Source organism: Thamnophis sirtalis, unplaced genomic scaffold, assembly GCF_051295495.1.
Source record: "Thamnophis sirtalis isolate CommonGarterSnake01/CBP01778 unplaced genomic scaffold, rThaSir2_p1.2 scaffold_5, whole genome shotgun sequence".
Taxonomy (NCBI): domain Eukaryota; kingdom Metazoa; phylum Chordata; class Lepidosauria; order Squamata; family Natricidae; genus Thamnophis; species Thamnophis sirtalis.
In genome coordinates, this window is record NW_028261385.1 from 102,981,674 (window position 1) to 103,009,334 (window position 27,661).

Consider the following 27,661-nt stretch of genomic DNA (forward strand, 5'->3'; position numbering starts at 1 on the left):
AAGTTCTAAGGGGATTCTTATGATTTAGAGTCAGAGAAAATCTTGAGTCGAATGCAATCCAGGCATAAAAATATTCAGAAAAGACATAGTGAAAATAAGGCATGATATACCCTTATTTGTGGTGGACTTGCAAACTATCCAATACATCTGCATTCATTACGCCAGGTGCCAAATGTTTATCATAAATAACGGCTGCCTTTGTGTTTCAAACAAAGGCAATGTTTAGAGATGCCAAGAGAGTTGAAAGTTACATCTCTTCTTCCTCCTCACTCGCAGGTCCATCTAGTTGGTTGTCTGCGTGTTCAGCCTGTTCCTTCCTATACTGGGCTTTCAGCTGTTCCAGTTCTCTCAGCTCAGCTTCCACTTTTAATCTGTGAACTTCACGTCGATTCTGAAGCAGCTTCATGGGAAATGGATTCATATCACCGAAGGCGATGCTCATCAGCTTTCTGAAAGAGGAGAACTACATGAGCCAAAGAAGAAATAGAAACCTGGCAACTCTGGCAGAACAGACATTTGGAAGAGAAAGATCCTTCTTCAAAATATAGCAGTTTTGCAAAGTTCCGGTCCAAAGATCAACATGTTTGTGCTGTTCTGCCAAAGGCCTCTCTTATTTCACACTAATTCAGATTTCCTGGGAAGCTTTTATTTTATTATATGCAGTTAATCCAAGCTTTATATAAGACAAAAGCATCTGCAGCAAACTACGATGATGGAAAAGTGTCATCTGAATAATGACATTATCTCTCAAAGGCTGTCATTATGTGCTTACATCCTGACAAGATGCAAGTATGCACAACACGATATTTGGGAGATGCTATTGTACCATCATTATTAATCCCCCTTTGCCTCAGCTATATGTTATTTAAACTACTTGATCTGTGTTGGTTTTCCTGCACTGCCTTTGGCTTCTAAGAACATTTTTACCTGCCGTCACAGATAGTTTTGGTGAAAAAACGAAGATATTGATAGAATTCCAGATTGTCCTGAATCTTCAATATTGCTTCTTCATTATATTTAAAAATTGCGAGTGCATAACGGAATATCACCTGAGACAAAAAGAAAACTTGGTTGATTTCATGTACTGTATTACTGGAAGGATGTAGTCACACCTGAATAATTTACAAAGATAGTAAAGATTCAATAAACGTGTTAGGTGTCCAGAAAATTGATCCAAAGTGGGTCTGGCTGCTGGAAAATATACGAAGACACTTAACCAACTTTGTGGATGAATATAACTTTCTTACCTTTGCTCCTTCATAGAGGAAAGCATCCCAAACTCTAAAGAGGAGATCACTGACAAGACTATCGACAAAAACAACCAGGAACCAGTTGAAGGTCACTAAGGATAGGTCAATTTGAAGTTGGTCCAAGTGCGCTGTCAGCCTGGGAAGCTTCTCTGATAAGATGTCTTTGAAAACTCTTTGATCTACCTGGATTTGGCAAAACATCGTAGTGATAAGCATGTACGTTAGAAAGGCTATTCATAATTTCTATGGTCTCAAGGGTTGATAATTCTTATAGAGAGGAAGATCTATATGGAAAAATGAGGTTTTTTAGTTACTCCTGTCTGGAACCATTTAAAGTATGTTTTAATATTATTTCCAGCACTTTGAAACAAACATACAGTCTTACACTGTAGCTATTGCAATAAGATTAACTTTAGTGAATGAAATCCATATACAGTATATGCATCAAAAGCTGTAACTGTGAGAGGGATTTTGGAGTCCAGTTTTAGTTACCATATTAAAAAAAAAGATGTTGAGACTTTGGAAAGTGTGCAGAGAACAGCAACAAAGATGATTAGGGGCCTGGAGACTAAAACATATAAAGAACGGTTGCAGGAATTGAATATGGCCAGTCTAGAAAAAGAAGGACTAGGGGGTGACATGATAGCAGTGTTCCAATATTTGAGGGGCTGCCACAAATAAGTGGGGGCGGGGGTCAACCTATCCTCCAAAGCACCAGAAGGCAAGGCAAGAAACAGTAGATGGAAACTAATCAAGGAGAGAAGCAACCTAGAACTAAGGAAAAATTTCCTAACAGTGAGAACAGCTTGCCTTCAGAAACTGTGGATGCTCTGTTACTGAAAGCCTTTAAGGGGAGACTGGATAACAACTTGTCTGAAATGGTATAGAGTCTCCTGCTTGAGCAAAGTGTTGGATTAGAAGACCTCCAAGGTCCCTTCCAGCTCTGTTATTCTTTATTCTGTAGACCCTCCCAATAGATTCTACTATAAGCAATTCTCAAAATTACTTATTTCTCACAGTATAAAATTCTGTAATTATCCTGTTCGTCAGCACAGAAGGGAGCCTCAGACTTACTTGCGAGCCTATTAATGTGTTGCTGTAGTAATCGTGAGGCATTAAATTATTTGTGATATGAACTAAGCACCAGAAAGCTTCTTCCTCTGCTTCTAGGATCAGCAAGGCAATGGCAGCCAATCTAGGATGAGTAAGACACCATTATAACTAAATCTGGTAAACATATTACACATTAGACCTGTGACACTTCAGATGGTCACAAATCTGAATTTTCAATGTTGAAAATTACAGCAAAATGAAAACAACAACAAAAAATGCTGATGACCCTGAGGATTCTTTAAAAAAAACTTTGCTACATCTGAAGCGAAGAAGTAGAAAAAAACGTAAGCAGGCACCTGTTCAGACCTTGGCAATAGCCAATGGTTGGATTTTGCCAGGAGAATGCCAGTAAAACTCTTCTGAGTTTGGGAATAAGCTGGGAAGTTGGTGACATAAAATGTCTATTGTTGGGCAGCGTGCGATGCAGATCCAGTTCAATTTGCTGGGAAGCTGGGTGCTCAGCATTTTCACACTTCTTGAGTAAGTTATGGTAATGACCAGGACAGCGTGTTTGCTTTAACCGATGGCTGATAATCCACCTCCACACCCTCTGGCGATGCATTGATGGGACACCACACCGCAATAAGCTTTTTAGCTCCGAGGAGGGAGTCAGTTCCCCAAGGTTATTCCATCTCTCAAAGAGAGGTTTCTCCGTGGTCTCCTTGTTCAGATTTGTGCATTTGATCTCCAGGGCCTGGATTTTGGCCAAGAGCTTCCAGTCTGCAGCTTCATACTCAGGAATTGTCATAAACCCGTAATCATCATATTGACTAAACAGTGGAAAGAACAGAATTAGAGAAATGACAAATTATTAGGCCACGCGGGCAGTGAAAATGTGAATTGTCTTTAAGCATACTGTACAAACATTGTAACAATGTTTTTTTTTTTAAATGGAGGCACCTTTTGGAGATCCTGAAGGAAGCCTAGCATTTGATAATTGTGCACTTCAATAAAAATTAGTCAGACTAATGATCTACTTGTTTTTAGCTGTTACAATAACACGGACCAAAAATAAGGCAAGTAAAGTGAGCTACGTTTGTCTGCTGTTTGAACAACCAAGTGACAACCAGCAACTAAAGCTAAGTTATCCAACTTCAACTTAACCTATGTTATTGCAAGAGCAGCATAAGAACATGTAGCATTATCAGTGGGCCATCAGTTGAAACAATGAATCTGAAATTCGTGCTTCCAGCCACAGTGAGCCTGGTGCAAATACAAACCATCTCATCTGCCGACTCTTGTTGCTTTCATTAGAATGCAGGAAGTAGAATTGTGGCATTGCACTGGAAGCTGCGCCCCTTTTGGAGGGGTGTGCCATGTTGCAAAACAGGAAGAAAAGCCCCCAATCTTGCTTTCCCCCCCACCCCACTGAAGGTATCACTGACCCATAGGCATGCCACAAATGGACCTATTAGTAATTTACTTGACTGGGCTTAGCGGAATAGGAATCAGGGTTTCTTCCTTCATATCCCATTGCAGTGCCTCTTCAATGAGTCCCGTCACCAATGCCATGTGTTCTTTAGCCAAATCCGGCAGCCCCTGCAGGGTCCGTAGAGACATCAGGTACTTGCTTTCAATCTGGCAATTGTGGGCTTGCAGTTGAGCACACTGCCGCATGAAGAGAAAAAAAAAGTTGTCAAAACAGAGTATTATTCCATCTGCCGCTTGGATTCATTCTGAATGTGTTCTGATTTTTAAGGTTTTTTTTTTTAAAGAATAAAGCAACCATCTATAGATTAACATATGGAGTATTGAAATCAATTGTTTGACACAGGAATCTGATCTTGTTAGTATAAACTCATGTGTCCTTCATTTGACCTGTATATAGTATGTAAAGGTAAAGGATTCCCCTGCCCAGTCAACTTTGACTCTAGAGGGCGGTAATTATCTCCCTTTCCTAGCTGAGAAAGCCAATGTTATCTGAAGACATTTCCGTGGTCATGTGCCCAGCATGACTAAATGCCAAGGGGCACAGAATGCTGTTACTTTCCCACCGAAGTGGCATTTCTCTACTTACGTTTATATGCTTTTGAACTGCTAGGTGGGCAGCAGCTGGGGCAAGAACAGGGGCTCACTCTATCCCACAACATTTAAGTCTCGAACTGCCAACCTTCCAGTTGACAAGCCCAGCTACTAGGCCATTGCACCCCTCATATAGTACGTAGTATGCCTATATGTTTGCATATTTATTAGATGGGGATTTCCCCCTCCCCATTAGCGTTGCAAGAAATCTGCAATTCTGTTAACTTTTTCTGAATTGGGATTTCATGATATTTTTGAAGAGGTGATTTTAAGACCACCTGAGATGAATACATGGAGGTATTGCAAAGAACACCGACACACCACACTTCTGGTTTGGAAACACTTTATATGCTGTGGGAATTCAACAGGTGTTGGTGCCAGTCAGCTTTAGGAATGGTGAAAAAAATTATGCCCTCGCAATATTTCCTCAAAAAGTAACAACTGTATGTTAATTTCTTGATAAGAATTTAGCAATCGGTCAATGATAGTAACATTGGGTTAAATTAAAAATTCTCTTTTTTCCACTGATCATCCCATCCGCTAATCGTCAAGATTGCTTTTAACTGCATTGCCTCATTTTGGATGTGATGATAGGGGCATATTTAGATGATAATTCATACTATCATCAAATAGGATGGGACCTTATAAGTAATCAAGTCCAGCCCCCTGGTCAGTGAAGGCTCCTTGATCATCTGTCAAACTATCTCAGATGACCATACAGTCTCTATTTGAAGATGATAGCTCATATCATCAGTTTATGAGGCTAGGCATTTGATATGTGGATAATATTTATGCCTTAATTACATAATTATGGAGGGGGGGGGGAACAGGCATTAGCAGCTATCTACAGATGAATATTTCTTACCATCATGAAACTCCTATACTCAAATATCTATTTCCCGATAAATCTCCATTGGGTTGTGCCTCTCAACCCAAGTTTGGTTCCTCTCAGAATTGCAAATTTTGTAAATTAAAAATGGAAAACATTAAATTCTTTACAACTTTCGTTTACATTCACCTAGCTGTTAATATGATTTTTTTTTCAAAAGGTGTGCTCTTTTTGAATACATCTTCCCCAAATACATGTTTTGTACTTATTTATGAACAAAAGTAATGGCTTTTTAACAGACTGCATCATTTATTGTTGATTATGTTACAACTGGAATCATTTGGGTTAACTGTAGCAGCAATTTGATGGCAAGTTTATTTTGTCTATCTACATCTAGGGAACCCTGAAATGTTGCAATCACACTGAACCAATCTGCACATATATGTGTTTGTGGGTAAACACATGTGAACATTGAACCCACAGCTAGCCCAAGAACCCAAAATTGGGGTGAAGCCAATCAAGTGGCCCTCCTCAGACTGCATCATGTGAACAATCATATGCCAGAGATATGAGAAATGAGCAAATAAAAAGAGTTCCTAAAGTTCCTGTATTTGACAGACAAGTTGAAAACTTCCTATATATTTGAAAAGCAAATTAAAAACAAACAAAACACCAATGTGAGTCAAATAGCCTTGCTTCTTACCTTCATCAGAAGATTTTTTTCTCTCTGGGCCACTGTGTTCCATATTTTGCTAACCTGGTGGACTTCGGAGTTCAAAAATTGGTTCTGAGTCTTGTATGCCTCAAGATCATCCTGAGAAAAAGACATAAAAAAGCATGTAAAGTAACCCTCACCCTAAAATGCATATGCAGTTAGGTATAAATTGATGGACACCACAATCAACAAGGAAGAAATAAACGAATGAAAGAAGGAAGGAAGGAAGGAAGGAAGGAAGGAAGGAAGGAAGGAAGGAAGGAAGGAAGGAAGGAAGGAAGGAAGGAAGGAAGGATCAGGCTCTTTTTATTTTTGTGTGGTGACCCTTCCCTGGTTTTCCAAATTGATCAAGAACATAGGCCTAAAATGTAACATAAGCCTTCATCCTTCTAATGTCTGTGTAGACTTTGACAAATGTTAAAGTCACACAAATAAATAGACCAATGACTTACAGAACTAAGGCCCATACAACTGAGGACTCAAGGCAGATTGATGGATATTCATGCCATAGATACAGTTCAAAGCCTTCTCTGACTTAGGACCAATCAAAGAGGAACACATTCTTAGATCACATTCTTAGATCATCAACAATAAACCTTTTATGTGTACTGCTGCAGATACGCTAGGCATCTATAATCTATAAGGTTTTATCGGTTCATTTAAAATACTGTTTAAGACTTATTTCAAGAGGCTATGGTGCAGCTAGCCTTCGCTTACCAACTGCAATAGGGACTGGCAACTCCATCACTAAGCGAAGTAGCAAGGTCATTAAGCACAAGGTCATGTGACCACACTGACTTACAACATCAGTTCTGTCAGTTTTGGCTGCAGCCGCTAAGTCTATGCACTGCCCATGCTAACAAATATATAAAAGTTAAATCTGCACATATGTGGTGCAAATTGTGAGCTTATCGTAGCTGTGCCGCTTGCATGAATCTTACAAAGTTCATTGTGCAATTACATGGATTATTTTATTTAAACAACTATGCATAGTGTATCCTAATTTACATAAATATGTTCTCTGTTTTTCATTTATAGGAAAAAGCCAAGAACTACAATAGCATCAGATTTTTATTGTCAAGCAGGGAAATCTTAATTGAATGGTAGCTCTGGCTTCCCAAAAATTAGGCGGGTATTGTCATCTATTTGAAACATGTTTTCTCTATTGTAACTGCCGCAAACTTGTAAACTAAATATGAGTCAGTAGTTTTTAGGAGGGTGAATTTGTTGCCCAATCCTGTTCTATTTTTAGAAGTGTTTACATATATATGCAGCGCACAAGCATATCATTGGCAAAACAATAAGTATAAAATTGTGAAAGGCTATATAGCCAAAATGCAACAATATTGCACTGATTATACAATTTGAGCTTAGTTATGAATTCCTCTGAAGGGTACCTTTAGGTGTTCAATCTTTTCCTGTTGCTTGTACAAGGTCTCGGTCATGATGCTGTCTGCCTTGGTAACCGAATCGGGCATCTCTCTAGTGAGCTGTTCTGTCAGCTTGAGGATGACTTGTTGCTTGGCTTCATTTTTGTCCATCAAGAGTTGTGCATGTTCTCTCAGCTCCTTGAGGTGCTCCTCCTTCAAAGCAGCCTCCTGCTCCAGGTCTTTCTTTTCCATCTCTAGCACCTGAACCTGTCTATTCAGCTCAGCAATCTGCCTCACTTTGTGACGCACTAATTCCAGCCTGTCTTTTTCCGTAGTTGTGACCAGATATTTGCAGGACTCTCGTTTCTCTTGCTGTGCTGCCTCTAGAGCTTTGTGGAGAAGTTTGACCAGTTCCTGTAGGAGGAAACAAACATGGAAGAACAAATCTATCCATGACTACTAAACCGGGTAGGAGCCATAGAAGCAATCCTACTAGAAGTCCAAGAACAACAACGGGAAAGAAAGGATCTCTTGATTTCCCATTTAGGGCTTCTTAGGTGCATCTGGTGGGCCAATGTATAATGCAGAAGACTTGCTAGTTAAGCTTATGTTCTCTTTCTCTCATTAAAACACATTACTTTGTAGTTCCACCCCGACAAAATAACTCCTTAATTACAGAAAGAAAAACACACATATAAAAGACATAGGTCAAGATATCTACATTTATGGGGCTAATGGCAAAACTGGAATTTTGGCAGCATGTTTTAAGAAGAGAATGGCTGAAATGAAAATGGCAGAAATGATAGGCACAGACAATAATAAATCATTTAATGGGAAACTGATTAACAATTGTTTCCTAGCTGCTCTGCTGCCTTCCCCCATAGCAATTGAGTAGGTTGTTCTGTAAAGCAGTGTTTTTCAACCTTTTTTGTGCAAAGGCACACTTTTTTCATGAAAAAAATCACGAGGCACACCACCATTAGAAAATGTTAAAAAATTTTAACTCTGTGCCTATAATGACTATATATAAAGTAATTTTCCCACGGCACACCTTACACTATGTCACGGCACACTAGTGTGCCGCGGCACAGTGGTTGAAAAACACTGCTGTAAAGGACCAAAGAAAAAAAAAGCACCAAGCCTACATAAATGACATTTGAAGCTGATGCTTTGCAGAATGTTATATTTTTTTCTTTTATTAAAAGAATATTCTTTTTTTTTTAAATCTACACGTAGCAGATAGTCTTGTGGAATGCCAATCACACTTAAAAGATCATGTTGTGGATCAAGATATAGATGGATATGATTCATAGCTCTCCTGCAGACCTTCATCTAAAAGTGAGGTGAAAAAAAGTCATGGTGGCTGATTTGCTTTCCAAAGAACTTGGCCAATTTAAAATGTTTTTCCATTCCCTCCTTCTAAGACCATAAGCAAACTGACATAAAACAGCAGAATAGCATATGTGCCATGGTGTGCCAGGAAGATGGGGAAAAAAAGATATTGGCACAATCTCCATGGGATTTTGAGCATAATCCAGCAACAGCCATCACTCGGATGACCTACCTCAAACAATTTTAGGATTTTAGATTACAATATCCAAAGATGGTACATCTGACTTGGTTACTATAGGTCATCAGAACACAGACTGAAGTTCTCTGTTTCCTTGAATCATCTCAAGATAATACAGCTGATTCATAAGTTCCCTGTAGCCACTGGACTTGTGATGTTCATATGATGTATCCCAGAGATCCACTTTGATGTGGCTTGCTGTTAGGACTCTTAGGAAAACTAGCACAAATGTTGGGAGTGTCCCGTTTGTTATACAACCAGCTCTTAGTGCAATTCTCTGAAAACAACATTGCATTTTCAGTCCTTTTTTTTTAAAGAAAATGTGGGGAGGAGGGGGGGGAATAAAAATGTCACAGTTATTGGAGTGTGCACAAAATTCAGTGGCAGAAGCACTTGTACAGTTGCAAGACCCTCTCCCTGCTCAAATCAATTCCTGCCATCTTTCACCTCAAATTGCAGGAATGAAACACACACACATTTGCTTAACATTCTGGAGAACCATGGACTCTTCCAATTTCACATAGCATTCAGAATTGTTCTGGGTGTAGCACAGAAACATCATACCTAGATCCAAATCAAATATTTCCATATCTGGAAAGAATCTATATTTCTTTCATATAAGGATGACCAAATGTTCATTCCACTAAAAGGTACAAATGGCAATAAGCTATACTAAGATTAGGGAAAATTGAAAAGATTCTGAGAACTGGTATTGCGGTGGTATCTAGTACCAAAAATGGAAACTTTCTCTATTTTTCTGAAAGGAAGATGAAGTTTCCTCTTCCCCCAAATTGTGTGAATTGAGAAGGTCTTCTTTGTTCCCCAGAACTAGATGTTCCTGAAAGCAAAGGACTATTTCTTTAGATGTAGAGAAACCATACGGACAAATATCTGCCATCTAGACCCATCTCCATGATTAGGGGCCTGGAGGCTAAAACAAATGAAAAACAGTTGCAAGAACTGGGCTTAGCTAGTGAAGAGAAGGACCAGGGATGACATGACAGCAGTGTTTCAATATTTGAGACCTCTGTCACTGAGAGGAGGGGATTAACCTCTTTTCCAAAGCACTTGAAAGCCAGACAAGGAACAATGGATGGAAATGGATCAAGGAAAGAGTCAACCTAGAAATAAGGAGAAGTTTTCTGACAGTCAGAAGAATCAACCAATAGAACGGCTTGCCTTCAGAACTTATGGATGCTCCATCAATGAGGCTTTTAAGAAGAGACTGGACAGCCACTTCTCAGAAATAGTATAGGGCAGCAATGGCGAACCTTTTTTGGCTTGGTACCATAAAGGGGGGGAGCCCAGGGGGGTCATGCGCAGGCATGCCACACCCATAATGCAACGTGCGACCCCCCCCCCCAGTGTGCATGCATGCATAAGAGGCGCTCCCATTTTTTACATGCTTTTTTCGCTTTATAGGAGCCTGGGGAGGATGAAAACAGCCTCCCCACCCCCGGAGGCCGTCCAGAGGCTTCAGGGACCTTGAGGAGGTTTCCCTGAAGCCTCCGGAGGACTAAAAAGGACTCTATGAGCAAACTGGAAGTCCATTCTCAAACTTCCAGTTTGTCCAAGGGGCCGTTTTTTGTGCTCCAGAGGCTTCAGGGAAGCTCCTGAAGCTTCCAGAGGGTCTCGGGGGGGGGGGGGGGGAGGAGAGGCTCTTTTCACCCTCCCCAGCTCCTATAAAGCCTCTGAGTTCGGGGAGGGTGAAAAATGACTTTAAAAAAGGCTGAACCTCGCGTGCCCTGACAAATGGCTTTGTGCCATAGGTTCGCCATCCCAGGTATAGGATCTCTCGCTTGAGCAGGGAGTTGGACTAGATGACTTACAAGGTCCCTTCCAACTCTGTTATTCTGTATTCTATTCTGTAGCAACACACAGATTATCCAAGGACATTCCAGTGATTAATCCTACCTATATGACATTCATTCATTCATTCATTCATTCAAAAGAGCCGAGGTGGCGCAGTGGTTAAATGCAGCACTGCAGGCTAATTCAGCTGACTGCAGTTCTGCAGTTCGGCGGTTCAAATCTCACCGGCTCAGGGTTGACTCAGCCTTCCATCCTTCCGAGGTGGGTAAAATGAGGACCCGAATTGTTGTTGGGGGCAATATGCTGACTCTGTAAACCGCTTAGAGAGGGCTTAGAGAGGGTATATAAGTCTAACTGCTATTGCTATTCATTCATTCTCAGCCCCTTAGCCATTGCTAAGCATTATCATCTTTTTCCTGCACATCATTTATTCACCTAATGCCTAGAGCAGAGTTTCTCCATCTTGGCAGCTTGAAGATGTGTGAACTTCAGCTCCTATAATTTCCCAGTATGGCCTACAGTATATGAATTCCTGCTTGCTGATAATTTCTTCACATTAGGCTTTATTTATATCATGAATGAAGGCAAATATACATATTCCAGGATAATGTTGCAGGACCCAATCTGGGTCAGTCTCCAGGACCAGAGCTTTTAGACTTGTGTTTTCAGAGTTCATTCTCAGGGAACTTCTCTCTGGCAGAATGTATGCTTTGGGCAATTCTATGTATAGTATTTATGTGGTGCCTGGTTGTGTGTGGTTTTTTACTTGTTGATTGCAGTGATTGGGGATTTATTTATATCAGAATTGGGATACTGGATCTTCTTTCATACCCGGAACATCTATTATCCATCTCCAAATATGTAACTAAATGACTTTTTTCCATCTCATTCTTTGAAGTATCCAGCTTTCATAGCTTATACATTATTGGGAAAAATGCTTTAACTATTCTGATGGATTTGGCCATTGCAATATGCTTTGTTTTCATGATCTTGAATGTCACTGCCCTCATTGTTATGAGCAGTTATTGAAACAAACTGTTTACCACTTTATTGCTTCAAGAGAAATGGTGAAGTCACCAACCTCACTGCTTGACAGTACCTTTGTCTCAGTGATGGGATTCAAAATGTTTTACTATTGGCTCTGTGGGTAGGGTTTTGTGGGTGTGGTGTGACTTTGTGGACGTGGCTGGGGAAGGATACTGCAAAATCCCCATTCCCTCCCCACTCCTGGGGGAAAGTTACTGCAAAATCCCCATTCCTTCCCCATCCCAATTTGCTTTCCAGCTCCGTTCTCCTAATCAGGGCAACAAAAGAAGATCAGCTGGGAGGCATCGGGGGCCGGGCCAGCCTATTTGCCGGTTCTCCAACTACTCAAAATTTCTTCTACTGGTTCTCCAGAACCTGTCAGAACTGGCTGAATACCACCTCTGCTTTGTCTTCTTAATGTTTAACATTGTATCAACCTGAGTTTGTCAGTCCAGTTTTACTTTCATCATGGTTTATTCTAAATCTTTACTTTCAGTTGAATGGAGAGATTGTTTGCAAACAGTAAGAACTTGATTTTTATGGATGCAATGCAGTGGATTTTGAATGCCACAGGATGAAATGTGGTTAAGATTTCAGCTGCAAAATCTGTTTTTTTCCGAAACAGTACTGATGACTGAGATCATTTATATCATTTGTCTAATTACGTACTTGACATTATTACATCATATATTTTCTATCATTTGTATCAATTTATGTCATTTGTATAATTAGACAAATATGTAATCTCATGCACACTATGTAATTAAGTGAAATATGTAATCACACAAATGACGCAAATTACTTTCTACACGTTTTCTTTGTCCAACTCCCTGCTCAAGGAGGAGATTCTATATCATTTCAGAGAAGAGGTTGTCCAATCTCTTCTTTAAAATCCCCAATGATGGAGCACTCAATACAATAAACACAATAGCAGAGTTGGAAGGGACCTTGGAGGTCTTCTAGTCCAGTGTTTTTCAACCACTGTGCCGCGGCACACTAGTGTGCCGTGACATAGTGTAAGGTGTGCCGTGGGAAAAACACTTTATATATAGTCAATATAGGCACAGAGTTAAATTTTTTTAACATTTTCTAATGGTGGTGTGCCTCGTGATTTTTTTCATGAAAAAAGTGTGCCTTTGCACAAAAAAGGTTGAAAAACACTGTTCTAGTCCAACCCCTAGTCTAGGCAGGAAACCATTTCAGACAAATGGCTATCCAACATCTTCTTAAAGACTTCCAGTGTTTGGGACATTCACAATGTCTGGAGGCAAGCTGTTCCACTGATTAATTGTTCTAACTATCAGGAAATTTCTCCTCAGTTCTAAGTTGCTTCTCTCCTTGATTTGTTTCCACTCATTGTTTCTTGTTCTAGCCTCAGGTGCCTTGGAGAATAGTTTGACTCCCTTTTCTTTGTGGCAACGCCTGAGATATTGGAACACTGCTATCTCCCCTAGTCCTTCTTTTCATTAAACTAGACATACCCAGTTCCTGCAACCGTTCTTCATGTTTTAGTCTCCGATCCCCTAATCATCTTTGTTGCTGTTCTCTGCACTCTTTCTAGTTATGAAGTTCTTTCTACTTTCTGAAGTTCTAAGCATATGTGTTTAGGTATCAGTAGCAGTAATAATGGTAATTTTATTTCATTGCAGAATTAGCCAAAGTACATTTTTTTCTATTTACAGCCTCTTTCAAGATTGTATTATGAGGGAATTAGAAAATCTAGTGAATAAAGCAGGACTGCTGAGCTGTGTATAGGATTTTTAATATGTATATAGCTATTTTATCTCTTTAATCTTTCTCTTTTGAAGGGTTAACAGAAATTTAAAATTGATATCATTTTAGAATAATGCATTAATCATGTTGGTAAAATATATGTGTGTACGTGTGTGTGTGTGAGAGACTTACTACAATGTGTGAACCAAAGCAAACTATAGCATAGGGTGAGGCAAAGTGTCTAGTGAATGAATTCATTTTCTTAAAGCAAAATAATTATAGTATTTAGTAACAGCAGCAAATGGATTGAATTGGGACTTATATTGTAAAAACTCCTTCCTTTTTTCCTTTATAAAGTAATGAAGAACAAGGGTGGTTTTAAGTAGTTTTACAGGAAGTGTCACAACAGAGATTTTTGGCAGAGGAACTACAGAATGCAATATCTTGCAAAGTTATGTCTTCTTTTAACATTAGGTTGAGCAAGTTGAGCTCCCTGCAATTTATTACAGGAACAAATCAACTCACTCTGGTATTCTAGCAGTTTTTCTGTAGTTTCTAATACCTGAGATTGTTACTGGATTAAGGACATCAGGGAGGATGGCTGATTTCATGTTGTACTGGATTTATATATTATTTATATTGATTTTAAGTGGGCTGTTATCAAACATCAGGATCCTTGTAGAGCTTGTGATACATATACACATGACAAAAATGAATAAAGGAATAAATAGCCTTAATCTGGGAGTTGTAATTATCTAGGAGTGAAAGATTCTATAGTGTTCCATCCAAACACAGAAGTCTAATAGTCTGATTAGGCAAAGGGTAATAATCTCGTTTACTAATAACTGGAAACCCATTTTGGATTTCTTGCTGAAGATAGGATAATAAAACTGAACTCATGATTTATGGATTTGATGGTTAGAATGGAAATAAATGTTGATGTAATCTTGGAGAGAGATAGTAAAGCTGCTAAGAAGATTGGAAGCCGTTACCTTTTCTTCTCTTCCCCCCCCCCCCCCCCAATTTTATTTCGTTTGTTCTTTCTTATTTATTCACTATGTTTTTTTTTTTAATTTCTGGTCTAAAATTTGTAGTGTTTTTCTCTTGTTAAAACTTTCTTTAATAAAATTGAAACATTTTATCCTTAGGGAACATACTTTAGATGTAATATTTTTAGGGTAGAATGCTTTTATGGAGCATAAAAATATTGTTGTAAAATAATGTTTCTTTCACAAGAAACTCCTTCATCCCATCAATGTAATATTTTCATCATTTCCTTCCTACAAGGCATACACAATTCACCCTATTATTGTTATGTTCTTAAACAACACAGGTTGGTTAGGTTCAGAGTAGCATTATTTAGGAATAACTTTCTGACTAAGTTGGGTTTTTAATTTGGATCTTTCCTCTCCTACCTAATTATATTGCAGCACCTAGCTTCCATAAAAAGCTAACTAAGACGTCATCCAGTTAATATTTGAATGGAAGTCACCAAAAAACCACAGAATTATAGGCCAGACTGGAAAGTTGGAAAAAATGCTACAAGAAGTTCCACTATCATTAAAAAGCTTCATAGAAACATCTCTGATTTACATGACCCAGGGCATATTTTACATACACAGAGATAAAACAAAATCCAAAAAACACAATATAGGCACGAGCATAAAATCGATAATGTAATGAGCATAGTATAAAACAAGTAATTTAGGCTAACTTGGAGTAATCCTCTATGACTCCAAAAAAGTATGTACCACAAAATACATCTAAAACTGGATTAGCTATCCAGACCAGTTCAGGGGGCATATCCAGAATGTTCCTGAATGTGCTGAAATAAAACTTTTCAGCAAAGGGAGAGCTCCTTTATGGAGCACAGCTTGAAAGTTACACGAAGTTTTCAAAGGTTGAATCTGTTTAGCATCTGTTGAGTACAGATACCGTATTTTTCAGAGTATAAGACGCACTGGAGTATAAGACATACCAAGATTTTGAAGAGGCAAATGAAAAAAAAAAGTTTTTGTACTCTGCAGACCTCCCAAAAAGAGCCAATTTTTCACAAAACGGACCCGTTTTTTGTCAAAAAAGGGCATGCATAGCCTTTAAGAAGCTTGTGGAGTGCTCCTGGAGGCAGGGGCGGCAAAAACAGGCAAATAAAGGCCCTCACTAGCCCCCAGGAGCACTCTGGAAGCCTCCTAAAGGCTACGCACAGTCATTTTTGCAAAGGGGTGGGTGGGAGGCCAAAAATGCTGTATTCAGTGTATAAGTCGCACCCAGATTTTCACCCCCTTTTTTGAGGGGAAAAGGTGCGTATTATAATCCGAAAAATATGGTAGTCCTCGACTTACAACCATTCCTATAGTGACCTTTTGAAGTTACAGCAGGACTGAAAAAAGTGACTGTCACACTTACAATCTATGGTCACATGACCAGAATTTGGATGCTTGGCAACTGGCTCACATTTATGACAGTTTCAGTGTCCCAGGGTCATGTGATCATCTTTTGTGAGTCAATGGGGAAGCCAGATTCATTTAACAATCATGTTACTAACTTAACTGCAGCGATTCACTTAACAACCGTGGCAAGAAAGGTCGTACAATGGGAAAAAACTCACTTAATAAATGTCTAAGCAAGAGAAATTCTGGCCTCAATTGTGGTCGTAAATTGAGAATTACCTATACCCATGATGGCAAACCTATGGCACGGGTGCCACAGATGGCACATAAAGCCCTCTCTGTGGACACACGAGCCATCGCCCAGCTCAGGTCCACCATATATGCGTGTGCGCCTCCGCCTGACCAGCTGATTTTTGGGTCTCCGCCACGCATGTGGGAGACGCACATGCATACCCGGGGGGTATGCACATAACTGCAGGGGGCGGGGGAGCACAGGGATGGGTTCACGTGCGCATGCATATGCAGTGGCGGGGGGAGTGCGGGGAGGAGGAAACCCCCCCACGGCCCGTTTTTGGTCCCAGGAGGCTTGCTAGGGATGCCTGCTAGGCCCAAAACAGGGCACGGAGGGGGAGCACGGGTGTGTGTGTGTCATGTGCGCATGCACAGAGGGCAGGGATTATGGGTGTTGGCATGCAGTGCAGGCTGTCACACACGCACATACGCTTTTCACACGCGGGAACAAAAAAGGTTAGCCATCATAACCTGAACCTCAAAGTGTTCCTACTAGTATTCTTTTTTATGGAAACAGGCTCCCTTAAATAGCATCCTGCAGGTGGTCTAACACAGAGTTGCCCAACCTCTCCAGCTTTGCAGACCAGCAAAGGGGGAGGGGGAGAGACTATGTTTCTGCATGAGTGTCCGGCAAGCACACACTCACAGCTCCATTTGTGTGATCATCTGTCACATGCACTTGATGTAACAAATGGAGCGCACATGGAAGTGCTCACCCACTGCTGGTGCAAGTAGGGATGTGTGTTCACTTGTACTCACCACAGTTTTTGCAGCCAAGTACCTCATGGCTCACTAGTGGACCGTGGACCAAAGGTTAGGGACCCTTGGTCTAACATCTTTCAGTTTTCGTTCAAAGTTACTATTTTGCCCACAGCTTTAGCCTCATTTATACTAACCAATGCCCTTATCTTGAAATGGAAAAGGGGCTAGAGGAGAACCTGGATGACTGGATTTTCTCCCACACATTAATAACAAACTCTGTAAAACAGATTGCGTCTTTTCTTCTGGGTTTTGCTGCCCCCACTCCCTTTTATGTTATCTCAGCACTCCAAAGTCATGAAATATAAAAAATATATAATTTAACACAGTACATAAAATATGCATACTATCAAGAAGAAATGACACTTCTTCTTAATAATATACTTAAGTAATATACTACCTACGTTTCTTTTATATTAAAAGTCAAACAACTTGCAGCCTGAATGATTAAATACATTTATCAATGAAAAACACCAGGTTTTTTTGCTGGCTAGAACATGCCAGTCCAAGGGCATTTTTCCAGAAACTTTTCCAGTTTAATTTTGTTTTCCATTTGCCAACAACCTGCATTAACACTAGAAATGTATCAGGAAACAATTTCTAGTCCAACATTGTCTTCTACATAGCTGGATACTTGATTTAAATCTTTTGATTGATCTAAACTAGGTATATATTTTAAGGGGAGGCTTACCTTCTGAGATTTTACTTCCTCTGTAAGAATCAAAACTTGTTGCTGAAGAGAAGCTATTTTTCCCTGTTCTGCTCCTTCAACAAAATAATGAAAACTGCTGTTTGCTTTTTTGTATTTTCGGAGTGTTGATGGCTTTGGTCTCATTTTTGTATCCTTCTGCATCTCTGCCATGACTGAAACAAATAAAAATAATAGAGAATAACCTTCTTGCAATGGGAGATCTCAGTATTCTGAAAAGTTAGTAGTTTAGCAAAACATTAATATATGCTCCAGATAAAGTCACGAGATTTATGAGCAATCATCTGCATGTTTATCAGGAAGTACATTAATAAATCAAATAAACCTTTATTACTGTCAAAGACCAGCATAAAAAGGGTAGGGTACAAGAAATGTAAAAGCAAAAAACAAAACAAAAATCCAATTACATAAAAAATATAACTATAAAAATCTTAAAAGAGAGTCTAAATGGAGAGAAGTTAAAAACAATAAATGGGCATAAAACATGATAAACTATATCTATGTAATACAAATAATTCAATGAATCAATTACAAAATAGGTAATAATAATGGTCTAAATGCTCATTAAAATTAGTTTGTGATACAGGTCATTTTCTCTAAAGATTTTAAATACTCCTGTGCAGAATGTGGCAATATTGTATGTTGTAATAGGGTTGATATATGAAAGCAGCAGAGGGTATAAAATCGTCTTGTGCACCCCAAGTATTTTTGAAATAATGGCTAATTCAAATGTAGTATAGGCACTGGAGAAGTAACTGTTGTTCCAGAGATGTTCTTTCAAGAGGAACTGGACTTTCTGGTTTTTCTTTGAAGGCATTTCGCTTCTCATCCAAGAAGCTTCTTCAGCTCTGGATGAGAAGTCTTCGAAGAAAAACAAGAAAGTCCAGTTACCTCTTGAAAAACACCTTTGGGACAACCATGACCTGGATGACTGAGAATCTCCATAGATAAATGTTCTGTTGTTTCTACAAAGTGAAATAATGAATTTGCATTAGATGTAACCCTGATATAAGTTCCATTCAATGTAGTGGGCTTTATTTTTAAGTAACATTCAGATTGTATAACTATTTTTGTTTTTTGTTTCTGTTCATCTCCCACAGTTTCCTTTCATAGATTTACTTCATAATACAATCACAAAACGCAACAGGAAATGTCTTTTATACACTATCATAAATCCTAAATAAGTACCTGTATCCTCAGTTTCTCCTTTTAGGTGCTCTTCATCAGCAATGATTTCAAAATTATCCTCAAAACTACCACTGTCCCTTCGGTTCTGACGGTTGCCACACAGATTATGCACTGTGTTTCTGAAAGAAGAAAATTGAACAGAAAAACTAATGCTTAGATCTTAATTCTAGATCTCACTATAGTGGTTAAAGCACTATAGTGGCTGCAGTATTTCAGAGGGCGTGTGGAAACTCATGTGACAGAATATACCTTCAAACTAACCCCAAAAATTCCCTGCAGACAGAAAAAGCAGCAATCAAAAAAATAAAAACCACACTGGATTTCTCTGCGTGGCTTGCAAAATACAACAAAGCCCCAGATGGCAAAAAAGATATAGACCATCATCGTTGTCCAGAAAATGTTAACTCTTTGCAATTGATTTGGAATAGACAGATTTTTGCAGCCAATATGTGGTATTTTAATGCCTAAAAATGTTTGCCTAGTGAAACATTAAATCATTATGAATTACCACCTGGCGTGAAAAGTTAAAATATTCAACTATCAAAATGGCCACAAAATGAGAGCCAATTTGATCTAGTAGTGAAGGCATCAGATTACAAACTAGGAGAATATGAGTTCTAGTCCTGTTTCAGGCATGAAAGCTGGCTGGGTGACTTTGGGCCAATCTCACTCTCTCTCAGGCTGTTACATTATGCTAGGATGACAAGCTGGTCAGTCAATTCTTGTTGCAACCAATGTATCAACACTTGTTTGATCTGAACAAAGCAGCACTACAATTGCAGAAAAATGCTAGAGAAAAAAAATAGTTGCAAATGTCATTTTGTTTAGCAAGATGTGGTTTGCTTTACTGAGATCAAAGTATTATAGAATTTGCTAGGTCCAAAGTGTTTCTGTATTCTCAATTTCATCTGCTTTTAATACGATAGCAGAGAAACAGCAGTTATAGTAATTGGTGGTTAGGTTTAGCTGTTTAGGTTTAAACTTTATAAAGAAATGAAAAATTAAGCAAATGTTTTATATTATTTCCTATAACTTATCCTTCATTTCTTGCCTGTAAAAGAGAAGCAGAATTCAGAATAGCAACTTTAAATCTTTTCCAGCAATATTTTTTCATTTCTGAGATTGAAACCAAAAGTAATCATGTACTTTCAAAGGTAGCACATCATTACAATCAAAAGTATTGGAAAGCACTTTCTCTTCTCATTTATCAGTTCTTAATAAATAAAAGTGCTCGTTAATCTGTACATGTACTCTGTAACTAGTATCTCACTCTCTTGTTGAATTATGGTATAAACAAAGTCCAAATGAATCAAATATTAGAAAATAGATATCTACATGGCTAGTTTTGTGTAAGACTGTCAGTTTAGTGTAGTGGTTAAGGCACCAAGCTAGATACTGGGAGATTATGACATCTAGTCCAGCCTAAGGCATGAAGCCAACTAAGTGACCTTTGGCCAGTCCTACCTTCTCAACCCTATGAGCAGGCAAAGGCAACCCACTTCTAAAATCTTGCCACATAAACTGCACAGACCTGTTTGGGCAGTTGTTAGGAATCAAAAACGGATTTGAAGGGGGGAAAAAAGCTTTGTGCAATCATTTTACCATATTACAATACATCTATTGACAATGCAATTTAGTGGCAATTGAAATGTTAATTTGTATTGCTAGCCCATGTATGGTATGCTATATGCTACATAAATAAATGTCAAATCTCTTGGTAATGGACAAATATTCGGTTTAGTAATCCTTTTACTCAACTGTGAGTTAAGTTACATGAGTTTATAGGTAGTCTTTGAGTTCTGACTGTAATGGAGGCTTACCTAGCACAACTGTAACTAGTGACAGCCACCAAACTGCAGTCATGTGACTGCAGGATAGTGACCAACAGAAATTCAAACCTGGGTCATAAATACCTCACAGATAGATCTATTATAACTTTGAATGGTCATAAGCGACAGAGTCACAAATCAAGGACCACCTTCAGAAATGGCATACTATGCATAAATTGTTCACTGCTAGATGACCACTGAATCATATTTTGTTTCATTTTCCTCACATTAGAGGAAAAAAACTCTTGAAGTGCTTTAGACTTAATGGTTTTCATTAGAGCTAAGCCATGCATTTAACAATAATCTGGGTGAAAACTGACCAAAATTAAAGAAATCGGGATTTCTAAAACTGTACTGGCGTCAGTTTTCACTTAATTCTAGGCAAAAGCAACCATTTTATTTAAGTGTTCAATTTAAAAGAATTTCTAAGTTGATTATTTTCTTTTAAAAAAAGATGAAGAAAAGTATTCAGTTTTAAAATAAATGAAATGTTTAAAAACTTTGTGTGGTGGTTAAGACATCAGCCTGGAACTTAAGAGCCTGGGTTCTAGTCCTGCCTTAAGCAGGAAGACAGCTGGATGACCTGGGGCTAGTCCCTCTCTCTCAACCCTAGGAAACTGGCAAGGGCTAGGGCAATATTCCAAAATATTGCCAAGAAACCTGCAGGACATGCCCAGGGAATCACCAGAAGTAAAAACAAAAGTGAATACCACACAATCTTTATCTACGCCTTGCTAACAGAGGTACCAAAGTATGTCCTCCCTCTCCCCACTCAGCTAGTGACTACTGTAGTCTGTTGAGAGGTGAATAATAGTGGATGAAGCCAGTCAAGATTGCACAAGGGAAGAAAACTGAGTGACAGCTCACAGATTATTTCTCTGCTATGGAATACATGACTATAGCCTAAGGACTGGGAATTCTATTCACAATTTCCGAAAGGCACCAAGTTAAGTAAGATGGCTACTTCAGCGCAATATATTTGGCATGGTTATTTTTCTGGAATGCAAACAAATGAAATAGTTACTGAATTTCAATCCAAGGATGTTTGAGAGAGATGTTCTGAAGAGCAACAGAAGTCGGTGGTGCTGGTAGAGAAGCTGCCTTTATGCCAACTACATCAGTGGGTGTTTTCACTGGAGGTAAAAAATCCTGATCTGCCTCAGCTGCAAAGAAAGAGATAAAACTTAACAACCGGCAGTCAGGCAGACTAAATCTACAGATCACATGGTACAGCTACTTCCTGCAATGCATCACAGTATTCTCAGCTGCCTCTTGAGCAAACTTCGCCCTTTGACTTGTAACTACTTTTCCTTCAACTCTGTGCAGACTGTATCTAAAAAGGCTTTGTGGGAAGGGGAAATCCTGCCACCAATCTTTATTCTACTAGGGAACAGATTGGGTAAAATTCAGTATTTTAAGAAAGTGAAGTCAATGTTGGCTAGTTCTCAGATTATCTTAACTTCCTAAAATTAACTTGCATTTTTCTTTCAGTTGCTGACAAATTGCCTTGCTGCAGTTGGGCAACCTATGTTCGGCTTTTGCCTAATGACAAAGCAGGGGCACACCTATTCTTCTCTTACTTTGCCTCCAATAGCTGAAATACAGAAATTCTGTTTTGTTGATTACACAGACATTCTCATTTTGTACAAAAAGGGCCTAACCAATTTTATTATATTTAAGTACAATGAGAGTAAAGATTATCTTATGCTAACAGCTAACAACTGTAATAATTCAAAATGTAACAAAATACAACATCAGAATTAAAGAACATAAAATAGAAAAGAACAGAAAGCTATAACTCAATGTGTGATTTTATATATTTTCTTCCCCATTTGGAAACTTGGGGGTATGTGGATTGGGCCTAGGCATATACATCTCCTGTGGCATTAATACCTATTTTAGAAAATGCATCCCTGTCAAGGAAGGCAGCATGCAGCTTGTTTATTGTGGGATATGAGATTGAGAGAGACTCCAGCTGCCCATTAGCAATAAATTGGGGACAAACTAAATGTTTTTAAAATGACTTTTACTTGGTATATGGAGCAAGACTGAAGGACAATGTTCAGGATGATGAATGGGGGACCAATATTCAGAAGGAGAAAGCAGAGAAAAATGCAGGGCAACAATAAAAATTTTTGCAGCAAATATATGCATTTAGAATTCTTGTGAGACCTGTAGTATGTGGAATCAAACTGTAGCCAATGGTCATCTTGATCTCTATCAGGACAAGCATACGTTTAATGATTCAAAAGCTACTGCTTGGCCTTCCATGCATTTAGAAGACTGCAGCATACATTCTGCAATGTTATATTAATTTGTTTAATAATGTTGCTATGCTGAACTGATTACAGTGTGAAAGATATTGGATTAGAGATGGGAGGGAGGAAGATATGATGTCACCAAAAGTGATGGAGCCATCTTTTTAGAGTGAAATTAGGAGCAGGATGCTTTGGTGGCAAAACTCTCACTCTATCCCTCTTCTAAAACAGTCCAAAGTCGTACTGATATTGAGCAGCACAATCTGGTGGCCTGATGGGGAATAAAAAACAGTGTACTACCATAGACAGTCAAGGGATGAAGAGCTGCCTATCTTGAGCTACATAACCTCTAACAAGAATACTCCTCCTGTTGCAATTCAAGTTCAAGCTATTGTACTTTTATTACTTACTGTTGCTCTGCTGGGCCTCATTTATGGAAGGAAAAGATGGCATGGTTTCAACAAAACCCTTTGCCTGTTTATTACAAAATTCCCAGCGTTTCAGCTGCAGTTGTTGTAGCCAATACATCATGGCTTGTTTGTTGACAGCCTGTACAGTCATTCAATTTAAAATCAAAACAAAAGAGAAAATATTTATTTTTTATAACTAAAATAGTTTTTTCTAAAATTGTTGCTGTTCAGATGGGTTGGGCATGCCACTCCTAATATTCTTGTTTATCATTAATCAAAATTTTTATTACACTCATAGACCAGCATAAAAAAAATACAAACACTTAATAATAAAAGCTAAAAAAATATAAAATACACAAGGTTAAATTAAAAAAAAACTTTAGTGTATATATCTACCTATGTGTATATACAGTGTATATATACATACACACACATACTGTACGTACAGTACATGCCAACAAACATATACTGTAATTCTAAAAAACTTATAAGGAATAAAGACATTAATAAAAAATCTTATTAATCTATCATAATGCAAACACTCTTAGCTAACAGTTGATTAATTTTGCTAGTGATTTTTTATTTGAATTTTATTCATCTGTAGCATGCTAAACAATTACAGATACCCCTTGACTTACAACAGTTCATTTAGTGACTGTTCAAAGTTACAATGGCACTGAAAAATGTGATTTATGACCATTTTTCATAATTATGACCTTTGTAGTATCCCCATGTTCATGTGATCAAAATTCAGATGCTTGGCAACTGGTTCATTTTTATGACTGTTACTGTGTTCCAGGGTCATGTGATCACCTTTTGTGGCCTTCTGACAAGCAAAGTCAATGGGGAAGCCAAGTTCATTTAACAACTGAGTTACTAAATTATCAACTGCAGTGATTCACTTAACAACTGTGGCAAGAAAGGTGGTAAAATGGGGCAAAACTCACTTAATAAATGTCTCACTTAACAACAGAAATATTGTACTCAATTGTGGTCATAAGTCGTGGACTATGCTACTGTGATATTTTAAAATATGATTGTCCTGGACAGAATATATTTATCCACCCAGCAAAAGGTTACATTTATTTGCATACAATGTCATGTTTCATAACACTGCTATCTATTGAGAATGTTTAGAGATAAGCCAATAGCTTGCCCAACAATATCATGTTGTCATTAAAAAGATATCATATCATTTTTTTAAAGAAAAAAATTGCAAGCATAGCAGCTAGCCAGAACTTTTCAAGCCATATTTCAATACAAAGTTTCTTTAAATATTTCTAGCACTGAGTATTTGTTTACCTATCACAGGCAAGAACACAATCAGTTTCTTACTTTATAATGTTTTGTCTAACAAATTTAAACTTGGACAATTACTGAATCCTTTGTTTAGCAACTTTATTGAAAATATCTCTCAAGATGCTGACATTATTAATATAATTGGGGCTTCGGTCCCAATTCAGGCCACATCCACCCACCCACCATATCTTCCTGCAATTACATACCTTAAGAATAAAGTCTTTGATGGGAGTCCTGATTTCAAAAATACCTTCATCTGCTCCCACTTTCGGATCAAAACTCGCAATGGAAATCTCTATGCTTCCTAAAGGATTAATATCCTGTGCTGTCCTGTAGTATAGCAAGTAGCATTTATTTTCATCATAGCAAAACCAGCGTGACTTCCAGGTCTTGATTGGTGCTTTAGAAGAACATTTATATAAATAACCACATAGTTTTTTCCTGGAGGCTTCTTGGCTAGGTTTTATATCAGCATTTCTCCAAACCTCAGGACATGGAGATACATCTCTGATGATATCACAACTGCTATTCCTGGTGTCTGCCATTTTTTCCTCTGGTGATATGTTTGATATTCCAGGTACAAGAAGATCCTCTCTGTCCTCATGATCTGATTTCATGGTTCTTTGAACAACAGCTCTTTTGATGGTCGAATACTAATTGCAAAAAAGTGATAACAGACACCAGTTAAGAACAGTATATAACCAGTCTAAGACCAATCACCTAAGATTATCTGAAATTCCAAATAGAATCTAATGTTTTTCAAATGCCAAATGCAGAAAAGATTTTTTTCCATTTGCCTTATTTAAATAAATTGGTGTTATTCATTCTGCTAAAGCCATAAATAAATAGAAAAAATATTATTTTTTAAATATATTCTTGGCTGTCATCTTTATTAGAAACAAGGAATATGGCTCAAGTGTGCACATTTTGAAGTCTTCAATTTTTTTTGAAGTCTTCTTTGGGCAGGAAGTTTTAAAATGCATAGACAAGAAGATGTGGTGTAATTTAAATTCCTTCTCTTGCCAACAAGTTTAGGCAAAATAGGAGTTGAACTTTAAACATTCATAATATTACATAATACAACGGAGAAATGTTTTAGAGAATATAAGTTGTTACTACAATGACTCTAAATAACCAGTACTACAGCTTTCTGCCTTCTCCAAAGTTACAACATTTAACCTCTGGCCGCCAAAAGACTACTCAGCTCTGTCTTAAAAGGAATTGGAAGAGTTCCTAAAAAGAAACAGAAGTGGAAAAATGCTCTCCTGCATCTCCTCTGAAATACAAGAACTAATAGCATTAGTCAGACATTTGCAGATTTTCACACTTGTTTGTCTTCAATATGATATCCGCTATCATCTTTGTCATATAATTTTGTATTATTAGACAAGCATCCCAGTCCCTATGCCAAAGAAGGAACCAAAATGGAGACCTCAAAAAATTTCAAAACCAGGCTTCCGGCCAGAAACCAGGAGACTGTGAATTCTACCATTAAAATGAATAGATGGGAAGGCTGATGGCTGCCTTGAATTCCCATCCTTTTGTGGGGGTCCCACTTTTTTTTAAAAAAAAGGAAAGGGGAGAAATCTATTTGTCTGCTTCTTTTCAAGTGAAATTTGCCATTGGATAAATTCTGTACATTGTACTGACCCTCTCAACTCAGCCTACCTCACAGAATTATATTTGGGGGGCGGGAGGGGGAGGCTCCCGGGGAAAAAAAAGACAGGCTACAAAGCAAAACAATGAAATCACAACCTTGTTATTTTTCTTCTTCCTTTTTTACCCCACACTATCTGTCTGCATATACTTTTGGCCACTCCAGCGTCACAGGCTATGCATCAGGGGCGTCAAGCCTCAGAGCATAGATGCCCTGAGAAACATCGCGAGTGGTTTAGGTGAGCAATGCCCGGGAAGCAACCGTTGTGCTTCTGTTTTACGGCACATTCCAAGGCGACTGCCCTCCTGAAGTGAAAAAAAGTTAACTTTTGCCTAATGCGCATCCCGATAGTCCACGCTAGCCGTTTCCCCGGAACAGTCACTGCTGCGACCCGCTCTTTTTACCTCGGCTCAGCCTGTCGCCGCCCTTCCATGGCAACGCTCGCAGCCGCCTTTGGACACCCGGCAGAGCAGGCCGACGCAAGGCGATCAGACATCTGCTTCCTGACGGGGCGGAGTAAGGCGGTGCCAGGCAGTGCCAGCCCAACAGGCTCCAAGTCCCATAAGCGGGAAAGAGAGCGAGGAGGCAGCCTTCTCCTCAAGAAGTCTTCCCGATTGCCCTCTTAAGCAGGAGCTCTGCTGCGGGCACTTGGACTTGAATCACGCAGGCGTTGCCCGACGTAGCGCACCGTTTGCAAATCTTCCCTCTTGTCAGCTATCTGAAGGGAGGCTTGGCTGAGCCTTTTGGGACCGAGCAAAATACGGGGTTGGGCTGGATGGCGTTAAAGACCTCTTCTAATTTTTAGGGTTCTTGGATTGCAACTTTCGGTTTTAGCAGCCAAAAGAGCGGCTGAGAGCAATCGGCACTTACAGAAAAGATCGTAAAAAGGAAGATTCATGCAACACTTGACCGCAGTGCAACGATTAAAATATTTTGAAGTATTCTATTCTGCTCAATGATTTCTGTAGGTGGGACATTCAAAGAAGAGATCCGACTGTTGGAAGAAATGTCCATCTGGGTTCAGTTCCAAGTAGGAGAAAGACACTGGAAACATGGTGGCTGTTTGGAAAGATGGTTCAATCTGGACAGGACCACATGATTTGATGTTCTGGGCAATTAAGCACACGGAAGAAAGAGATTTATACCCTATTGAATGTGAGCTTATCCTATTGGTTGCAGTCAGACTCCCATGGGGCTATGCAGGGGTAACTTTGTAAATTGTCTTGAGTCCTAGGCTTGGTTAAATCTTGCTCTGAAAGTGTGTTGGACAATTCCTATTACAGCTTGATGGCTTTGTCCTGCTTTGGATCTTGAGTGAGGGCTAATCCTATCATCCTATTGGCTAAAGGCCTTTTGTCCTGTAGATAGAATGGCCCAGTCTTTCTGGGGCTATTAACAAAGGTGGGGGCTACCTTCCAAGAGCATGTTTCTCCTTTTCTCATCCAGGTAGG

The 27,661-nt window shown here is 38.9% G+C and overlaps 1 protein-coding gene across 1 annotated transcript; it reads right to left on the bottom strand.

The window, feature by feature from the left end:
- Nucleotides 1-69: 69 nt before the first annotated feature.
- Nucleotides 70-26,441, bottom strand: TBC1D2 (TBC1 domain family member 2). The gene is made up of 14 exons (XM_087716350.1): nt 26,309-26,441; nt 24,760-25,206; nt 23,255-23,393; nt 21,611-21,749; nt 18,758-18,876; nt 17,552-17,724; nt 7,327-7,713; nt 5,918-6,028; nt 3,787-3,971; nt 2,660-3,133; nt 2,325-2,445; nt 1,248-1,433; nt 928-1,049; nt 70-449 (listed from the first exon to the last, which is right to left on the bottom strand). The coding sequence occupies exons 2-14, from the start codon at nt 25,168-25,170 to the stop codon at nt 248-250; spliced, it is 2,769 nt and encodes a 922-aa protein (XP_087572476.1). The 5' UTR covers nt 25,171-25,206; nt 26,309-26,441; the 3' UTR covers nt 70-247.
- Between the last annotated feature and the right edge of the window lie 1,220 nt (nt 26,442-27,661).

Excerpts from the sequence above, each read along its gene's own strand:
- TBC1D2 (XM_087716350.1), bottom strand. The coding sequence starts at position 25,170 with ATGAAATCAGATCATGAGGACAGAGAGGATCTTCTTGTACCTGGAATA. Across the intron at positions 6,029-7,326 it reads AAAAGATTGAACACCTAAAG|GATGATCTTGAGGCATACAA; the intron begins GTACCCTTCAGA and ends TCTTTTTCTCAG. Across the intron at positions 1,434-2,324 it reads ACACATTAATAGGCTCGCAA|GTAGATCAAAGAGTTTTCAA; the intron begins GTAAGTCTGAGG and ends TGCCAAATCCAG.